The following is a 21,310-nucleotide window of genomic DNA, read 5'->3' as shown; positions in this document are numbered from 1 at the left end:
TCCATTGATCCCTTCTGATTCCTCCCCAGTGCTCCATTGATCCCTTCAATCCTTCTCCAGCATCCTTGCCCAGCACTGGGTCACTATCCTCTGCTGTCTACATGTAGCTCAAACACTAGAGGATTCCTCAGAGGAGGGAGGACAGGACGGGATTTTTCTCTCTGGCATGATAGATACAATGTCACCAACCCCCTCAATGTGAATGCTGGAATATATTAGGGGAAGAAGAAACTAGAGAGTGTATCCTTTCCCATCATACCACACCTACTTGTTTTAACCTGTGTCTCTGAAGCACTCTTCATTGGCTGCCATGATTTTGCTGTTTGTTACTAGAAGCAGCAACACAAGCTCCTTAAGGCTTTGAAAATCCTCTTCTTCAGGCCCTTCCATCCCCACCTTCTCAGTTGGACTCTGGACACAGCCTGGCACTGCCTTCAGAGATGCCCCTGATGGTCTCTTTCCCTGGAGGATGAGCTGCTGTCTTGTAAGGAGTCAGTGCCTGTATTCTCTTCCTGGATTTTCTCACAGGGGAAATGGGCTCCTGGTTGTAGACCCCTAGGAGGATGAGCTGCTGTCTTGTAAGGATTCGGTGCCTATATTCTCTTCCCGGATCTCCTCATTGGGAAGCAGCTCCTGGGTGTGGACTCCCAAGAAGACATGCTTATACTTGTGTCTGTAAACTCAGAGCTCTCATTGGCCACATCTTACATGTTTTCAAAGGTTGAGGTTTGTGAGGATGTGAACAGTGAGCATGTGGTTCCTGATGATGATGATGATGATGATGATGATGATGTTACTGTTGATGATGATGATGAAGATGTGGACTCCATGCTGATCTCCATCTCTCTGAATGTCTCTTTTCTGAGATGAGACGTAAGCCCCTCTAGTGGCGAGGTGTTTTCCAGGAAGCTACTCTTAAGTGAAGAAAGGGTGGGAGGCACACCATGCCTCCTCTTACAGCCTTTCCTCCCATCTACAGGCAGCTCAGAGTGACTGGGCAAAGTGAAGGTGGGAAGGGTGGTGGTACTGGTTCTCCTCTTTACAGGCCAAGGAAGGTTGGGAGCTTTTGTAGGGTCCATTGTACCACCCTGCCCTCCATTGTGATAAAATTGGGGCTGCCGGGTAGACTTCCGTTCCCTCAAATCATCTCTGAGCTCTTTAATGTTATAGCCCATTAAAAACATTGCAGAAGCAAGGTTGGGCTCTGGTTCTCTAGGGATTTCCTCTGAAGATCTCAATGTGTCTTGATCATGTGCAGCCACAGGTGTGGCAATACGTCCAGGATAGATGGCCTCATTGTGGGGTCTTACTGTCATTACTTTGTTCAGTATAGGTCTTGAAGCTCTGGGGAAAGGTGATATGGGATCCAACAGCTCCAAGATAGGATTTCATACTTTATCTTGGAGAGCACTGTGTCTAAAGGGAAGATGGCTGGTAACTAAATAGTATAATAGCATCCGAGACTCCATATGTCAGATGGAAGGCCATCATATTGTGTGACTGAACACCTCAGGAGCACAATATTGTGCTGTGCCACAAAAGCCCTTGAAGTTTTCCCCAGAGGCCAGTTATTCCCCAAACCAAAATGACTAAATTTCACATGCCCCTCCCAATCCAATAGGATGTTCTCAGCCTTGATGTCTTGGTGGGCAGTATTCTAACTGTAGATATAGTTGACGGCCAAAGTCAGTTCCGTAAATATGCTACGTTCCTCCTCTTCCTTCAGATACCCATGCTTATTGATGTATTTCAGTGGGTATCCCCGGGCTGCATATTTTATCACCAGGTAGGTTTTATGCCTGGTCTCGATGACCTACAGAAACTGTATTATGTGACTGTGGTGTAGTGATTTCATGAGATCAATCTCAGAGATGACCAGGAAATCTGTACTTGTGCCCCTTTCCAGTATCCTGATGGCCACCACTGGATCATAAGGTGGAGAGCCACTTTGACTTCTGCAAAGGACCCTTTATCTACGGTGCCCAGGATGTAGTAATCCTGTGCTAGGGTGTCCCCTTTGTGGCAACTAGCCTCCAGCTCCCTTGACATTACCACACTTCCCTTCTCTTGGTCAGAGTCACCAGGAGCTACAGCAAGTAAGGATGGCAGGGAAAACAAATTAGAATTACTTCTAGGAAAGCTTACTGATAGAGATCCTAAGATTCAAAGTCAGAGATACCTCCAAAGACAAGTCTAGAGATGCCTCAAGGGCACAGGGAAACCAGAACAAAGCAAAGACAAACGCAGTGGATGGAAAGAAGGAAGAAGGCTCTGAGCAGAAAGAAAGCAAGGGCAATGGAAGACAACATTTTAGTCAGGAGAACAAGGATCCCCATATCAAAAGACAACACATTGACAAATTTACCTAAGATATCCATTATGAAGGGAAAGCACTGAGTTAAAGGCCACACTTGGACATCAAGATAGCTTTACCCAGAAATGCATGGTATGCAACCTGCCCCAGTAGGTAAACACAGAATATATACAAGATGGAGGCAAAAATCACACCGCACCTATGAATAAGAATGAAAATTTGTCATTTTCTAGAAATGGATGTACTTTGAGGTCACTGTGTTTCATGGAATAACCTAATCTAGCCCAACAGAGACAATACCACAAGTTACTCCTCATATGCAGGATCTTGGTGATTTGGGGATGGGCTGACTGGAAAGGGGGACTATGACAGATTTGAAAGATAAGAGGGGGGATGGGATAGACAGTAACAGAAAGTGACAAAATCTAATGATAAGTCAGGAAAAGAAAATGATTGTTAGCCAGGCAGTGATGGCACATGCATTTCATCTTAGTACTCAGGGAGCAGAGGCAGGCAACTCTCATTTGAGTTCAGAGTGGCCTACATATCAAGAAAGAAAGACAGACAGACAGATAGAGACAGACAGACAGACAGACAGACAGACACAGCAGGGGGAGGAGAGAAAAAAAGATGGATATTAACTCATGAAGCAAAATGAAAACTGAAAAAAAAAATAAGAAGACAATATTGAAAAGAAAGGCCCCAAATGAATAAAGTCACATAAACAGAAAACAAAGCCTCTGAGGTGCAAACAGATGCCAGGAAAAGAACTTACTGTGTTGAAGCATAGCTGATGGTTGAAGTCTAAAGAATCACCAATGTTCAAATCCGATCCAACCACCAAGTCCAACCAGTCACAAACACCAAGTCTTTCAGATCTCCACCAGACAGCTCTCTGCACAGAAGGACACAAACCAGCCCTAGACAGTGCATTATATGGACACCTGTCTGTTTTTCCTTAAAATGGCTCCCTGTGAGATCACAGCATTAGTGACCATTCAGGGGCTGGAGAGATGACTCAGAGGTTAAGAGTACTGACTGCTCTTCCAGAGGTCCTGAGTTCAATTCCCAGCAACCACACGGTGCTTCACAACCATCTATAATAGGATCTGACACCCTCCTCTGGTGTGTCTGAAGACAGCAACAGTGTACTCATGTGCATTAAACAAGTAAATATTTAAAAAAAAATAACAGTCTACTCTTCTAGAGGACTTGGGTTCACTTGTCGGTAATTCCTCTTCCAGGGAACCTGACAAAACACCAGTGCACATAAAAGAAAGATAAATAAATTTTTAATAAAGAATGTTTTCTGTAGATTAAAAAATGTTCTAGTTGCATTGATGATTTTAATTAGAGCACTAATATTTTAAAGATACCTAAATATTATTTTACAACCCAAATGTGGATTTTAGAAACTTTTCAATGAATTTTTAACTCTATTTACTTGTCAGTATGTGAGTGGGTGTGTACGTGTGAGTGCAGGTATCTGTGTAAGCCACATGCATTAGACCCCCTGGAACTGACAGTTTAGGGGCTGTGAGTCACCCTGTGTGGGTGCCAGCAATTGAACTTCCAGCCTCTTTTATTGGCAGAAAAGGCACTTAACCGATCTTTCCAACCCCACGCACTCCAGATTTTTATAACTGGGGATAATATGCTAATTTATGTCTTGTAGTCTTCTCAGCCGTCGCCTAAATCTGTGGTGAGGGTGGAGCAAGGTCTCACGATTACAGAAAGATCCAACTGTATCCATTGCCTGCCATTCTTAAGTTTTCTAATGTCAAAAGTTGATAGACAACTATTTCTGGGTATAGACTGACTTCCACTTTCCCCAGGTCTCTAATAGACAAATGCTATACGAAGCACTAATTACTCACTGAACAGAGTTCATATCTACCCAGTGTATATTTTAGGAGGCAAGAAACTGACCAGTTCCCTGTTTCAACCTCTTCATGATTCTTTATTGATTAGCTAATTAATAGATGATTGGGAAGGGAACAAACAAATTTTAGTGAATCCTAGGTATCCTTACATTATGAACTAGTTTTTGTATTTGCTTATAGACACAGTCTCATATGTAGCCTGGTCTGGTCTGTGCACATAGTATCCTGTTCCCTCGTCTTTCCCACCTCTCTATCACATATTTGTCCAGCGTGATGGGGACATCCTGGATGTGTCTACTACCCTACCAATTTAGTTTTTAAGTAGATATTTTTATTTATAAGAGAGAGACTTTGTGTTTATAAGGTAAAAGTGTGTGCAGGGATGTATATTGAAAATTAGTGTTTGCTCACCAAAATATCACTAACATTTTTTTAAGGTGGGAATTATGCATACTTTGAGCTTTTTCTGTGTTTATCTTTCTTCTTCTCCACTCCTCCTCCTCCTCCTCTCCCCCCTTTTCCCTCTCTCTTTCACTCCTTTTCTCCTTTTCTCATTTCCGTCTTTGAAGATAGGATGCTGTTATGTTGCCCAGACTGACCTCAGACTCTGGGCTCAGGAAATCCTCTGCTTCAGCCTCACATGGAGCTGGCATGGAGGCATGTGCCGGGTTTCATCTGTTTTCTGGTTACTCTATATCTTTTTTTTAAAAAACACAAGAATAAAATCTTTTTTCTGGTGACTGCTGACTGATGGATGGCTTGGGTCCCTGCCATATAGACACTAGCCCTTCCTGCAGAGAGAAGCTGATGCCTCTCGCTCTCCTGGATCCCACAAGGGCTCCCAGTACCTCTTTCCACATGCTAGCTCTGTGATCTGCTTTTGTCCAGTGTGTAGGCATGAAGGAAATGGGGCTAAGAAACTTTCCTAACCTGAGACCTTGCTTTTCTCCTTCATGACCAGCCTGCTATGGGATGGACAACGAAGAAGAGAACCACTATGTGTCACGTCTCAGGGATGTCTACAGCAGTTGTGACACCACAGGGACCGGGTTTCTGGATCAGAAAGAGCTGACCCAGCTATGTACTAAGCTTGGCCTGGAGGAGCAGCTGCCGGCACTCCTTCACATTCTTCTTGGAGATGACCGCTTGGCCAGGGTGAGTTGTGGTCTCACTCCAAGGGACAGTGCAGAGCTGTGCCACTGGCGCGGGCATTTGGTACACAGCACCCAAAGAAAGAGACTTGGGGAAGAATTGTCACCAGCAATGAGCCATGTTCTAGGGATTGAAAAAAGAACTTCAGGGAGTGTCAGCAGCCACACCCACCCTTGTGTATGTGGCCCGCTATGCCAGCTGCCATTGTTCTCTTGTATGGTTTGATTTAGTTTGGTAAAATGGTTTATTTGGTGGTGGGATGGTGGTTCATATTTACCTTCTGTAATAGATTCTTCTAGTACATAATTGAAAAAGTGAAATGAACATCTTTACTCCAAAAGGCAATAATCAGCAGTCTTTTAAGGAAAAAAAGACTCCATGGGGATTTTTCGTCCATGAAATTAAATGTGAATCTGTGGAAAGTAACAGTGTCTTCTCCTTACTGAAACTTGTGCAGGTTAACTTTGAGGAATTTAAGGAAGGCTTTGTGGCTGTGCTGTCATCTGGTTCTGGCATAGAACCCTCTGATGAGGAAGGTAGTTCTTCAGAGTCAGGTAAGAGGATTTCCTATAAGCACTTCAGTTTCTTTCCTTTATTTATCTATGGCCGTTCAGAGTGTACCTTAACATTCAAATTCTAGCCTCCTTTTTTTTGTTACCAGCGAGCCATCAAGTGCAGACTTGAGCTGAATATTTGGAATTTCCTCTTCTGTGACTGTCATCAGATTGTAACCTATATTACCTGTAGGAAGGCCACTGACAAGGCACTGAGGGCTGTGGAGCAGCAAGAGGTGGAGCACCTCAGGGACCTTAGGTGTAGACTGGCCCTCTGCCCTGGACAGTAGCATCTGCTCTCATAGCCAGTGGTGTTGCAGCGTGCTAACAGGGCTAGCAGGAATCCATTGTGGAAATGGCTGTGGGGCAGGAACACGATAATAAATACAACTGACACATGGCAGGAAGCCACCAGGCCCAAGGATTATGGGGTGCAAACTAATGGGCCTGGTGTGAGATAGCTGGAGGCTGGTCTGCTTAGGAAATGATCGTTCAGCAGGTTGAAGGATCCTAGTTGGGACCAGAGGCATGGAGATGAGTCACAGTGACAGGCAGATGGAATGGCTCACACCATGGAGATGAGTCACAGTGACAGGCAGATGGAATGGCTCACACCAAGTTTCTTCTAATTCCTTGAGCTTCATGTGTATATTATGTAGGTTCTGTCTACCTTCTTAGAAATTCCATGGGGCTGTCTTACCCACAGTTGACCTGAGGAGAGATTTATCCCTGTTCCATAGTACACGATGGCTAGGATTTGAGTCCCTGCATCCCGGTACCTGAGCCCCAGGCACACAGTGTCAGGCCACTATGCTTCTTGCTCTGGATGACATGGTCATCCTCTTCCCCACCTCCTGTCTCATGGCAGAGGCTCTGGGCGCAGGACATAGATAGCGCTTTGGAGTCTTCGTCAGCCCCACACCACTTCCACAAGTATTTGTCTTGCACCTGTCTCTGCAAAGATGTGAAGAGGGTTACTACCCATTCTTCTTCTTTTCTTTAGAATTAGAAACTGAAAAACTTTTCTCAACTAAGTGCTCCATGCCCTTCCTGAAACACTACCCCTCATGTCACTGGAGAGAGACCAACCTCTGCCCTTCTCTGTTGTGTGACTCTAGGGACAAGATGTGAACAACAGTGTTTACTCTAGACAGAGCACTGACAGCAGACCAAACACATGAATTTACCCAAGCCTCAGTGGGCAAGCCCATGAGATTATGAGGGTTACTCACGGGTGCATGGGTACTTCACCGAGGCGCCACCAGCCTTTCCTCTAACTGTTGTTCAGTGCTGTTATAATCTTGGGCAAGGGTCTTGTGAATCTTGGTATCTTTCTGAGCTTCCTCAGTCTGATAAGTTTTATTAGCTTCGCCAGTCTTGTGAAAATCTTTCCTGACTGGAGGAGGGAGTGTTTCAATTTGGAGGAAATAGCTATACAGCAGTCTGAAAACGTCTACCTACTACCCTAACTGACCTTGTGCTGTGGCTTGCGGTGACAGAGCTAGGTCAGTTCTGTGTTCCCTCTCCAGGCTGGAGTCTGGTTAAGTCTTTGTCATTCTCTAACTTCCCTGTTCCTTGTCTCCTGTGCCTCACCACTGCCTGCTCCTCACCCATCTGTCTATACTTCTTGCCTTTTTGGTTCCAATTGCAACATCTTCATCCTAATTCCTAGTTACTTCTCCCCTGGTGACTTCCACCTTGCCATTTGAATGTGTTTATCTATGTGGCTAAATGCCTGGATTAGGAATAGCAGTCCTGCACTTCTGTTCCCCCTCCTGTTGTTAAAGGCCATTAACATGTAACTAAGTGGGCTTCACTTTCCAACCCTCTTACACTTTCTCAATAGTCATTACACTTACTAATAGCACATAGGTATCCAGGGCTGTAGCCAGACAGTGGGGCTCCTACAGGATGTTTTGCAGTGTGTATCAAGTTGGTGATGTGATGGGCTGACTGGGGGAATGGTGGAAAATGCTAGGTCCCCGTGACTTACTGTGCTCCCACCTCATGGGAAAGCCCACTGTAGGGAGTCATTGTTGCTACTGCTCTGCTGTTGCTGCTTCTGTGCTGAAGAGCCCTGTGGGTCCCCTTTTCTGAGTAGTACTTCTCCATGATGGAGGGATATTTCTCCTTGGGCTGTTCTGGTTGGATTCTTTCGAACAATAGAACGTGGACAACAAAGGTATGAAGGGAGCCATTGGACAAAAGGAAGCCCATAGGAAGAGAAGTATGGGCAAGTTGCAGCATTTGAGTTGTGCCTGAATAACTCCAGGATGTGGCTTTAGCCTTGATCTGGTGGCCTGGCTCTCCTTGGAGGCAGGCCTTTTGGTGGAGAGGAGGACAATGAGCATCCTTTGTAAGGTTGCCCAGATGTCTGATGTTCCCCACTGCACAGGATGGGTGTCCTCTTCTATCCCTACTAGAAGGTGCTTCCCCAAGAGCCATGGGAGAACCATGCCCAGCTGTACTTTGCCTACAAATGGAAGCCAGTCACTGACAAGAGCTTTTATTTTGTAACTGCTCCTTATTGAGAGCCAAGCAAACAGATTTATTAAGGAAACATGAGAGAACCTCTATAGAGTGCAAGGGGTTCCAAACAAAGGAAACACTGCAGAGCTATGTTGTAGGGGCCTTTTATAGGATTTATGGCAGAAACTGGACAAAGACAGGTAGTTTCACTTGAGATGTTTAGTGCTTTTAACATATCTCTTGGAAAAATGACTGTGCAGTGCTCTCCCAGTTAGGATGGTGGTCACATGCTGACCTTCCCTCTGTTCATCTTTGACTTGCCTTGTCAGGTACTAACCTTGGCTTGTCTGCTGGCTGCTAGCCCTGAAGACTCTAACTAAATTGTATTCTCTTTGTTCTTCTGTTTACATGCCTGAAGGTCTTGGGTTAGGGATAAAACACACTGAAGCAGATTGTTGGAGATAAGAAGTTTATTAAAAATGTTATCAACATCACAGATAGACAGAGAACAGCATGTCAGGGCCTCCGAGAAGGGTTCAGGCCACAGTGCCAGAGACAGCTTTCGGGGTCTCAAGGACAGTATCCACAGCTCTCGACAAAGAATGGTTGGGCTGCTTGACGTTTCACTTTTCCACTCTCTGCTGTGGGGAATTGACTCTGGCCTCAGTGCATTGTCTCATGTGTTCTCTTGAATTCTCTCTGTGGACATAGAACCTTTTCCTTTCTCTCAACATGCCCCATGACTTCTGTCCCTTCAAGGACACTACCTGGCCTGCCAATGCCTATTCTGTTGTGGATAACATAACATGTGATAGTCATGAGGACTGGTAACATGTCCCAGCAGTCATCTTGTGGATTTACAGTCACCTTGAATGCTACACTATCACTTCACATTCAGCATATCTAGAGTGGAACTTAGCATTGACCTCACCAAGCCTTGTTCCTCATCTCCAAGTCACCCAGATTTCTCTCCTGATGGTCCCAGGATCGGCAGGTAGTAACCATCAGCACAGAGGAAAGAGGCCAGGTAGCTCTTGGCTTTGTGAGGCTGCTATCTGTTTGATAAAAGCCAAGACATATCTGCTATGTATGGAGGGCTTCTCAGCTTCATGGCCAGGCTGATCCCAGTGGGCTCTTCCATCTCCTTAGCTGCACTCCTTCAGAATTCTGATCCTGACATCTTCTCCTGAACCTACAGCCTATCCCATGACTGTTTGTCTTGTGGCCTTCTCTGTGCTCCCCTCCCACGTTAGTTAGTACGGTGTAGCTGTGCAGATTGGAGGAAGAAGGAACCACAAGCAAGTGTTGGGTGTAGAGTATTCTCTTCAGTCTGGAGACCACAGTCCGTGCTGCAGCTGTCCTGGGCCTTCAGACTGTACAGGATTGCAGAGTGTGTTTTTGTCTGTGGCTCATGCTTGCCTATGAAGTACCTCTAGCCCCAAGGATTTGGTGTCCTAATGTAACCAGCATACCTAGCAAGAGTGAGGAGTTTTTAAAGAGGCACATGTGTCCCTCACTCTATCTGGACCATTGAAACAAAGCACCCAGGGAGTTGAGATTTCTACTAGAAGTCTCATACTGAGAGAAGAAAATTGCTGACTTCTGGTATCAGTTAAAGGGAAATCTTGTCCCTAGGAAAGCAAAAGGATTCACATAGTGCTGACAGGTTGTCAGACCACCTTGCAGGAGAGACTGGAGTCAAAACAGTGATGGGTCACAGAAGAGGAAGGACCATACCTTAATTGGAAGTGCCAGTGTATACATATCTCTTGCCTTCAAGTTAAACCTTAACCTCCAGGCAGGACCCTGGAGGTCCCTTTCTCCCACAGGAGGGGGTCACTGGGTTTCTTTATCCCTGTTCTTAATGTGGACACGTTGAGTGCATCTGCTTTTCACCATTAATTTGGCTCTTTTAATTGGCTTATTGTGATGGTGGCTGAGCCTGGCTTGTTGGGGCACTCACTGGCTGCGACCTTGATTCCAGTCCACTAAGGAAGGAGTTATGGGAATAGTCCTCAGTTCTTTAGCTACGTGTTCTTGGACTGTTGGTGTCTCATTCTATAAACAAAACCAAAATACACTAGAGAAAATGTAAAGAGCACCTGGTGTTCAGTAGGAGTGTGCTTGCCCAACCTGAGTTTCCCAGTTTTGTTTCAAGTAATAGGACATCCACTATCAGCTGATCAGTGTGTCCTTGTGTCCTTCAGACTAACAGGTGTTCAGCAGTGTGTCTGTGAGCCATACTAGGGGTTAACTGTTCAGCTTCTAAGGGAGGGTCATGTCACTATGCAGGGCCTACAGCCCGCTTCAGAGCCATCTCCTCTCCACTTGTCTCCTCTTCTCCTTCCAGCTACTTCCTGCGCTGTCCCACCGAAGTACATGAGTGGCTCGAAGTGGTATGGCCGTCGGAGCCTACCTGAGCTCGGTAACTCTGCCACCGCAACCAAATATGGATCAGAACAGCAGGCCAAGGGCAGTGTGAAGCCTCCGCTGAGACGCTCTGCATCTCTGGAAAGTGTGGAGGTTAGTCAGCCAGCCCTTCCCATTTAGACCGCCAAACATTAGGGAAGTAATTGTTAATTTGTCACTGTCCAAAAGAATTGTCCTGGACAGTGTGGCAGGGAACCAAGTTCCTGGGCAACTTGAGTTGTTAGCAGTCTAGGTACACATGACAGCTGTCCTTCATTTGAAGCTCTCTTCTCTATTTGGGGCACTCTGGGTCCCAGGCCATGTACGTTCAGATTTGGAATGATGGGGACTTTGTTGTGACCTTTATTTCTCTCTCCTGGCCCACCAGCCACACCTTCCTTTTATTATGGAAAGTCCAAGTTAGGGCTTCAGAACGGGATCATTATATGCCAAGGAGTGGAAAAAGAAGCCTTTGGTAAGCCTCAGGGTTAGGAATGTGGGTACTGAATCCACAGTACTGTATGCCTCAGGATATGCCAAGGCCCACACATCTGTAGTACAGCAAGGTCCAGCTGGATGCCTCCTGGAGTGTTGGAGCTGACCCTTTCTTTCCCTGCCCCTGAGCCTGTTGTGGCTAGCAATGGAGCCTTTCCTGCTATATGCAAAGAAATCTGTGTATTGGGTAGGTGAGGTGTCTCAGTGGGAAAAGGAACCTCTGCAAAGCCTGGTGGGTTACTACATGTCTGAGCTAGTAACCCTCCACCTTCAATGTGATACTTCATCTCTGACTCAGAGTATAATAAACACAGAGAACACTCTGTAGTCAGATGAGTTAAATGCATTACAAAAATGAAATTGAATGTTTATTACCAACATGCATTCTGGCCCCTGAGAATTGGGACAGCTTTACAGGAATCTTGATCACCCAAGCATTCATTCGGGAATCAGCAGGTCACATAGCACTTGCTCAGAAGCTAGTGTTAACTCTGGTCTGCTGATACTGTGAGGCTTTTATTTAGCTCACACATTCCTTGATAGCCCTATCCCCTCTGCTGTTTGTACTTACTATGGACTGTGCTATCCCCAGAACCCCTAAAGGGACAGAGGCTTGCCCTTCTATTGCTAAACTAAGGATTGTGTACAGGGCTATGATAATCACAATATTTGTTGAAGGTCTCCATGAGTGGAATGTGGGACAATTCCTGTCAAAGCTGGCTAGGTTCTGCTGTAGGATGCAGGAGCTTTCTGTGTTTTCAGTATGGCCTGCTGGTAGTTTATGCTAATGAGCCAGAGTATGCAGAATAAGGCATGTGGCAAACCTTATTTCTGAACCCTTTGCTTTGGAAAGGGTGTTAGTCTTTACAGCATACAAAACTCTGCTTAGTGGGACCACAGCCTGTTTAGCTTTGGCCTAGGGGGTGCCAGCCCAGAGTGCATCTTCAGTGACCATCTCCTACCCCAGCATCCTTTGTGCTTATTCCTGGTGCTCCACCCACCGTGTCACCCATTGGGGAACTCATATCCTTCCCTTTTTTCATAGAGCCTCAAGTCAGATGAAGACGCTGAGAGTGCTAAAGAACCTCCGAATGAGTTATTTGAAGCACAAGGTAAGCAGTAGCTTCCTATTTCATGCTGTGTCTGATTCAAGCTGAGAGCAATGTCTTGGGAACTACATGTTATATGTGTGTGAGGCCCTTGTAGGGTCCTTCCTACTCCAGAGGTGGTTGGAATGTTGGCATCATCCCAGAGACTGTCACTTGGTCTTCAGTTTCCCCCAAGACGACCACTTGCTGAGACAGAGGCTCCTGGACGATGTTGCAGGGTGCTGCTGCTCTTAGTCCTGGCCTCTGAGTTCCAGTGTGAACCCAGATGACAGGTATTACCCAGGACTCTTAGGCCAAAGGGATCTGCTTGGCTTGCTTGCCGTCTCTTGTGCTGTGAAGGCGTAGTCTCAGACCTAGCAGGGTTTGAGTTGTCCTCCAGCAGGGAGTAGCACATGATCCTGCTCATGAAGAGCCCAACACAGCAACCCTTTGGTTGGACTCACAGTTGGAGCAGACCAGTACATGAGCATCAGGAGAGTATAGCTAGACCAGGGACTCTTGGCCATCAGAAATGCTATTGTCTGTGTGTAATACTGAGCTCCAAATAGCCACAGGATACACAGCCATGAGCTGGATGTGGAATCCATTGGCACCTTTCTGGGATGGCAGTTGCATTACATGTTCCTGGGGATACAGAAACTCACACAAAGTTTTTCGTAGTAGTACCCTAGGAGACAATACAGAGGTTCTATAGGGAGGTGACTTGATTTATTCAGACTCGTATTTGCCTATGTTGCTTCTATGATGAGAGATGATGAAATACTGCTTAAGAATCCTGGGTTGGCTCAGTGAGTAGAGTGCTTGTTATATAACCAGAAACCCTGAATTCAGATTCCCAGCACTCATATAAAAAGCTGGGTTTGTCAGCACACATCTGAAATCTGAGCACTGGTGAGGATTAGACAGTGGGGTCCCAAGGGCTTGACGACTACCTAGGCTAACCCAGTCAGTAAGCTCCAGGCTTAGTGAGAGACTCTGTCCTAGAGAGTAAGATGAGAAGTGATTAAGACACCTGACATCTCCACATGTCACATGTATGTGTGTCAGTGAACACATGTACACAGACACATACACACACTTACACACACCACATGCACACTAATAAAAAAGGAATTGATTCCTGGAACTTAACTGGAGAGATAAGACCAAGGCCAGTGGCAAACAATTTGAAAGCAAGAAGACAATGTACAGTTAGCTGCCAACACCAGTAATGCTGCAGAAGTGATAAAAGTGGCTTGCCAGCATGGGGTTGTCATATGTACCTGAACACCCTGCAGGCCCTGAGGAACTGGCCAAGGGACAACTGCCTAGCCCTTTCTGACCCTTTTGACGGGCTGAAAGCAGTCTGAGCAACTCTTACTTAGTGCAACCCAAGGCTCATGCAGAGAGTTTTTGATGAGCTTATGAATAGGACTGAGGTTCACACCAGGCCTTGATGGCCACAGCAGCCAAATGCCTCATGCTGCTGCTGCAGAGCTTCTCTGGGAAGGGGATTGCAGAACTTAGGAAAAGCTGAAGGTGGGTAGCATGGTTCAGTGTCTTTGATACCCAGGGCCTCTGCTGAGACCATGAAGGCTGAGTCCTGAACCATGGGAGGATGTGAAGGTGACTCATATAGCTGATTTGAAGCTCAGATGTGGACTGCCTTTGAATCAAAGAACCTCTCAGCATGGTTAGGTTTCCTCATAGCATAGTGAGTGGCTCAGGTCTCCTCATAAAAGGTCTGGCCAGCTGGACTGCTGGTCTCCTGTGTTATGGGAGCCTAGCCTACAATCACACAGCATGACTTCTTTTATGTTCTCTGCTGGTGAAAGCTGTCTCAAGGTTTCTGAGGTTGCAGAGAGGCTACAGACCCCTGTGTACTTGTGGAAGAAAAAGTATCAGGATTTGCAGTTGTGTTTTTAAACTGCCTCATGGGAGAAAGCCAAAAAGATGAGGGCAGTCATTTGAGACAAAGGAGAAGCAAGAACATGAATGAGGCACATGTTTCAGTAAGCAAGCAGGGAGCAAACTGCAAAGCCCTTTAAAATCAGACCAGTGAGACAAAGGGCAGCAGGAAGTTGTTATGAACTTTTGGAGAAGCCAGTGATGAAAGACAATCATGTGTTAGGCTGCAGTGACCAGGATGGGGATGTCTGGGGCTGGTTGGACAAACTGATTCTTTTCTGTCTGCAGAGTGCCCAGCCCCAAGCTCCCTGTAATGAATTGGGAGGTGCCCTGTGGATGCATTTGTGGAGCTGAAAAGACACTAGCCCACCTATGGAGACATGGAGCTTCTAGTTTTGACTACCCACAGGCCATGGGCAGAGTCTGGGCCTCATTGTCCTGCACACTGGGATAATGCTCTGCAATCTATGTCTTGGTTCAGGCTGCACTGGCCACAGGCCCTTTGGTGTACTTTCTACTGCCCAGCCATGGTGTCATTTGGAATACTCTGGCTCTCTGTGGAGGACACTGGCTTTTATGTTACGTGTCTAGTTATGAAAGTAACTAATACCCATATGCCTAAGTATTCCATTGTGGTTTCTTTATTATTTATCAGCATTTAACTGTGACCCCCCCTTGCCTCAGGCCAGCTGCGATCCTGGGGTTGTGAGGTCTTCGGGACACCCCGGAAATCCTGTAGCCCTTCCTTCAACACTCCTGAGAACCAAGTCCAGGGCATCTGGCATGAGCTGGGGGTTGGAAGCAGTGGTCACCTGAACAAGCAGGAGCTGGCTGTGGTCTGCCGAAGCATCGGGCTCCATGGGCTTGAGAAACAGGTGAAGGCCTGGGGCCACCTCAGTGACATGGTATTTGTAGTGGTCGCATTTAGTGCTGAGCCTGGAAAACCAGTTCACCTTCAGACAGCAGTTTTCTCCTGCAATTTGTAATCTCAGATCCTTTGATGGCTCCTGGTGCTGTTGCTTGAACCTCTGCGATACCTTTGAGAGTCCATCTTTACCCACACAGCTCATCCTCATAAACTCTCAGCTGCCATTGAGGGTCTCAGCTGCTTCTAAAAGTTTCACTTCCAGCTGTCCTTCTGCCTGAACCAAATATCCTTCTTCTTCTGCCCAGCCCAACACAGCATATGAGCCTTGCTATACCCCTGGTGTAGGTACCAGTCTTTTGGGAAGACTTGTACAGGAAGTTGGCTGTGGTGATAACATAGGTTCCCACCTGTTATTGTTCCTACCTGGAATCCTTGCTGGACCATGAACTGTAAGGTTCAGGCTGGGTTTCCAGCAAATTCCTGCCCTTGGTGGACACTCGAGTATCTCTAGAGTTAGGACGTTCAGATGCTGTCCCCTCCCACCTGGCAATGCCATTTAGTATCCAAACAAACCAGCTGGAGCAGCCTTTGTAAAGCAGCTAGACAGTTTAATCTTTAGATAAGCTAATTGCCCTAATTGGGTGCTTGGAGCCAGAGGGACAGAGCAAGATGGCTCTCCAGACCTGAAGGATGCTGGCTTTTGTCTAGGAACTTGAAGAACTGTTCAGCAAACTGGACCAAGATGGAGATGGCAGAGTGAGTCTCGCAGAGTTTCAGCTTGGCCTGTTTGGTCATGAGCCTCCTTCGCTTCCAGCATCTTCCAGTCTGATCAAACCAAACAGGCCTTGGTCTCATTATCAGGTAAAATGGGAGAATTAGATGTCAAACACCAACAGTACTTGGTGTTGCTCCTTGCCAGATGAGAGTGCTGGCTGGTGATTCTGCCAGTGTCATGGCCCTGAGCACAGAAGCTGCATACATGTGCACACACCTGTGCATATGCATTACTCTTGGACCTTGGGCTCATAGGTTGATGCTCATTCCTGGCTGTGTATTACTCACCTTCTCTGAGCTCTGTGTTCATCTGTAAAATGGAAGCAGTCTGAGCACCTACATCAGAAATTTCAGAGAATAATACAATGTGGGGAACATGGCCATTTCTCAGATTGTCCTCTCTATGTGCCATTGAGTGATGCTTTTCGGTGAGACAAATATCTACCTCTCCTTTTATGCACTAAAAATGGGTTATAGAGTAGTGTAGCTTGTCTGAGATTTGTCCTCTATGTGGATTATTTTTCCTGACCTGAAGTCTTGAATTTTATTTTGTCCAAGCCACCTTGCTCAGAGGTGACTGACCCAACACTTTGTTTCATTAGCATTAGGATGTAGCACAGGCTAGCTCTGGGGACAGGCACTGGTATGGACAAGGTGTATTTGATAATCTGAGTTTTTGACTGAGTCAGTGGGGATAGGCAGGGCAAACAGCATGAGTCAGAAATACCAGGAGCTGAGTATTGATCAGTGGTGGAATTCTTTCCCAGCATGGGCAGGCTCTGGGCCATTCTTAGCACCACGTATAAACACATAACTGCAAGTCTGATGGCCTGAAGATGAGACACGCCCCCCTCCTCCAACAAGTCATAATCAGTGTTAGTTCAGCTGGATCCCCTCTGAGTGAGGCCACATGTTTCTTGTGCTTTGATATCACTGGCATTTGTTATCAAATGACATCCTCAGAGTCTCTGAACTTCCTCCTGCAAGAGTCAGCAACTGCTCATCCACTGTACATGTGTATACATAGGTGCACATCAAATGTAGGTGTGTACCTACCATAAACATACATAATCACAGTAGATATTTATCTACCAAATGTGTAAACTCAATGTGTGTTTACATACATGGCACACATTCATACCTACTCACAATGTGTACACAAATATGTGCACACACTAACATAAGCCTATACTCACTGTGCATCCTCGGTAAGTACATACATATTGTGCACTTACGACACATGCTGCCAAGACAGGGAGAGGGCAGAGTCTCATTAGTCTGTAAAGCACCAGATTCCTGTCCTTCTGATGTCTCTTGTTTCAGAATGCCTGCCTCTTAATTTGGGCAACATTCAGGACCCAAGGACTTCAGCAAAGTGACCTCCTTGACTGCAGGGTTGAGCCTACCATGGCCCATGTGGGCTTTGGGGGCTTTGTGTGGCTGTGCCAGTTCCAGGACCGCAGATTCCACAGGGATTCACCTCTGCCCTATCCTTCTAGAGACAGAAGAGGGACTATCGATTCCTCAGTGCGTTTGGGTATCAGAGCTTTTGTACAGGTGGCCACTCTCCCTCTGTAAATGGGACATGCTGTCTGCTTTGTTGTAAGCATAAGGGTCGAAAGACATCTACACCGCTCAGCAAATACTCTCCCTGGGCATGCTGGAGAGGTTGGGCAGCTGAAAGAGCTGGTATATTGGACAAGAGGGGGACTGGAGCTGCAGGAATGGTGGGTGGCAAGAGAACCTCTAGCAAGCCCTGCCCAGAATGCTGCACATTGGTGAGACGTTTGCAGTCTGCTCTGGGAGAGCTGTCAGACTGAGGCCCAAGAAAGGGGCAGGCTAGGATGGGGAGAAGACAAGCTGGTAAGTGTTAGAGAAATCATTTCAGTCCAGCCATCTTGAGAAGAGAAAGGAGACTGAGGAGCTAGAGGTGGTGAGGAGAGTTCACAAGAGCCCATGTTTCCTGAAGCGGAGAGTTGAGTCCTGGGTGCAGTGAGTGCATGGTGTTCCCTAGTATACAGCAAGCACTACCTCTCTCAGTTCCAAGGTTCCTTACAGCTGAGACCTGTGAAGAACTGCAGGTGGGACAGGAGAGGGCTGGAAGTCATTCTCACCTGTGGGTTCAGGTAGTAGAGAAACCTCACAGGTAGTTTTCCCTCTGGGAGACTTTCCTATCCCATAAACCTCCCTAGTACTGCTACAGCCTAGTACTGCTACAGCCTAGTACAACTGGGCTTTGGGGCTGAGTTCTGGAAAATGTGGCATTCTACTTTGGCTATTCTGCCCGTTTCTGAGCCCATCTGTCATTGCCTGGACTTTTCTGGTACATGTACTTTCTTAACCAAGGAACAAATGGCCAGATCCCTTTATGGTCCTTCTTTCCATGATGACTTGTCTGCCAGAGCTGCCTCAGGCCTCCCAGGTATGAGGTAACAATGATAAACCAGAGCAGGAGTCCAGGGATCCTTGCAAGACCAGGGGCTGGGGTCAAGGGACTAGGTATGGTTGCACTTCTGTCCCTCGAAGAACCTTGTGATCCCAGGTAAATTCCAGGCTATGCCAAGCATCTTCCTTAGGGAAGGGGGCTGCAGATCAATACGGGTATGCGTTCTCTTCTTTTAGGCTTCCTTGAGAAGGCAAAATACTGAACTCAGGCTGTCGAGGTGAGAGACTTTTGTTAGTGTGCACAGACACTACAATCTGAAGATACCAGAGTCTCAGAGCATCTTCCTTCCTGATGTGCAGGAGGAGAGCGGCTGCCACACCACCACAACCTCGTCCCTTGTGTCTGTGTGCTCAGGCCTGCGCCTGTTCTCCAATGTCGATGATGGCAGTGGCTTTGCCTTTCCTGAGCAGATCATCTCCATGTGGGCCCAGGAGGGCATTCAGAACGGCAGAGAAATCTTGCAGGTTTGTAACTCACTGATTATGGCTACCTGTTGGGTAATGTCTAAGGCACTGGGGGGCTGAGAAGGGAACATGGGGACCACGTGTGCACAGAAGATAAATGCAGCAGAGCATGTGCTGACAGTATTTCACCCCATGCATGACAGCCCCCAAAGGAAATAGTTTTTCGTAAATTTTTTGCAATGAAAATGTAGGAAAATTTAATTTGAAACTTTAAAATATAGAGAAAACAGTTGGGAAATGTAATGTCCATTCAAAGGTAAGTTTCAGTGTCATACACACCATCCCTGATTGACACCTAAGAAGGAAGTCACACAGTTTTCTTCATTATTGTTATTGTTTTTGTTTGTTTGTTCTTGTTTACTTTACATCGAGCTCACTGCCCCTCTCCATGTCGCACGGTCTTCTTTGTGCTAAGAGGACCTTTAATGCACACTATTGGCCAGTCATGATGAGCCCACGTGAGCCGACATGGGTGGGATTTCTCACAGGTTGGCTTATCCTTGCTCCCTAGGTGTTGGTGGAATTGGATTTGTGGTATAGATAGAGATCTGTCCTGAGACCACCAGGTCAGGCTCACTGAAGCCAGCAGGGGTGAGAAACTACCTACTTCCAGGAAGTGGTATAAACTAGATTTAGTTTTCTTTCCAAATTTTGCTTTTCATTATTGAGGGTGGGGGTGGGGAGGATCACAATTTGGGGCCAGAAGATAACTCGGCAATTTAATCTACCTATTGCTCTTACAGAGGACCCAGACTCAGTCCCCAGTATCCACAACAAGTGGTTAATAACTATTTTATGTAATTCCAACTCCAAGAGACCTCATGTCTCTGTTCTCTATTGTCACCTGCACTCAGGGGAATACACCCACACAGACACACATAATTAAAAATTTAAATATATTTTTTAAAATCACAGCTAGAGAGCTGGGTGGTGGTGGCACAAGCCTTTAATCCCAGCACTTGGGAGGCAGAGGCAGGTGGTTTTCTGAGTTTGAGGCCAGCCTGGTCTACAGAGTGAGTTCCAGGACAGCCAGGGCTACACAGAGAAACCCTGTCTCAAAAAAATAAAAACAAATTTAAAAAAAAGAAAAAAAGAAAATACAAACAAAAAACCCTTCAATTGGCTAGATAGTGATGGCACATCCCTTTAGTCCCAACACTTGGGAGGCAGAACAGGCAGACTTCTGTGAATTTGAAGCCAGCCTGGTCTACAGAGAGAGTTCTAGGACAGACAGGGATACATAAAGAAATATTTTTTTAAAAAATATATCACAAGGAGGCCTGGGGAGATGGCTCACTTGGTAAAATACTCTATGAAAATGCATGAGGAGCTGAGTGTTTGTAATCCCAGCCCTGATGAAGCAGAGACAAGAGGGTCCTCAGGGTTTGGCTCGATTACCTTACAAGCTTAACCTACTTGAAAACCCTGGGTGCTAATAAAAGTGCTTGTCTCAAAACAACAGCAGCAAACAAACAAACAAAAATCTAAGAGGATTGCCTCCGAAGAGGAACACCACAGGCTTCCTTCTGTGAATGTGTACCACATGCACATGAGCTTCTGGTGGAAGTTTTCCAAACATAGACAAATAAATGTGTTATACGTTCTAGCCTAATTGTCTTAGTATTGGGATCATACTACATCACTGCTAGTTCATGCAGCCCTTCCTTGCAATTGGACAGGTAGGTTTTTCTGTTACTTCGGTCCTCATCTCAGCCTCTGTGCTTATGCTGATGTTGTTCTGTATAGTTAATTCCTGAAGCTATATATTTTATCATTTAAAATACTCTTGTTTCTACCCTATGAGTTCTAGGAATAGAGGCACAAACCATTACCTAGCTTTCTTCATTTTGATTTTGGTTTTGGTTTGTGTGTGCATGCGTGCATGCGTGCGTGTGTGCGTGTGTGTGTGTGTGTGTGTGTGTGTGTGCATGTTTGTGTGCGTGCCATGGTGCACATGTGGAGATCAGGGGACAACTTCAGGTATTTTGTTTGAGACACGCTTTGTCGACAAGTGCATTTGCCATCTGGCTTGTGAGCTTTGAGGGCTCCTCCTGCCTTCCTCTCATTTCACCATAAGAGTGCTGACACTGCAGATGTGAACTACAGCACCAAGCTTTAAATTTGAATATTCAAACTTAGGTTCCTACACTTACAAGCAAGTACTTTACCCATTGGCCCAACTCTACAGCTCTCAGGGGTAGTTTTGACGGTTCCCATTTACTTAGACAAGAAGCTGTTACTGTGACATATTTCTCTTACTTTTCTGACCTTGGTCCATCTGGACCAAGAGTCCACAGCACTCTTGTCCTGTCTGTGGGCTATATAGTGAGATCTTTTCATTCACACAAAAAGGAGTCTGTCAGAGGCCTGACTGACTCCAAGGAGTTGGATGTCAAGTGTTAGGTGGCTATATCAGAACTTTGGTCTCTCATCTTCACATGAGTGGTTCAAAGGCTTACCTTAGTACTTAAAACAGTTGGCTTCAG

At 46.1% G+C, this 21,310-nt stretch overlaps 1 protein-coding gene across 1 annotated transcript in view; it reads left to right on the top strand.

Annotated features, from left to right (window-relative positions):
* The window catches only part of Ninl (ninein like), a 65,846-nt gene that overhangs the window by 19,324 nt on the left and 25,212 nt on the right, over window positions 1-21,310 (top strand). The window contains exons 2-8 of the mRNA XM_028774932.1: window positions 5,159-5,352; window positions 5,807-5,903; window positions 10,723-10,895; window positions 12,322-12,388; window positions 14,957-15,147; window positions 15,849-16,001; window positions 18,660-18,824. Coding sequence (XP_028630765.1) covers window positions 5,170-5,352; window positions 5,807-5,903; window positions 10,723-10,895; window positions 12,322-12,388; window positions 14,957-15,147; window positions 15,849-16,001; window positions 18,660-18,824 — 1,029 coding nt within the window. The 5' untranslated portion in view covers window positions 5,159-5,169. The remainder of the gene's footprint in view (window positions 1-5,158; window positions 5,353-5,806; window positions 5,904-10,722; window positions 10,896-12,321; window positions 12,389-14,956; window positions 15,148-15,848; window positions 16,002-18,659; window positions 18,825-21,310) is intronic.

Source organism: Grammomys surdaster, unplaced genomic scaffold (genome assembly GCF_004785775.1).
Source record: "Grammomys surdaster isolate TR1022 unplaced genomic scaffold, NIH_TR_1.0 251, whole genome shotgun sequence".
NCBI lineage: Eukaryota > Metazoa > Chordata > Mammalia > Rodentia > Muridae > Grammomys > Grammomys surdaster.
This window is presented reverse-complemented; position numbering and strand designations above follow the sequence as displayed.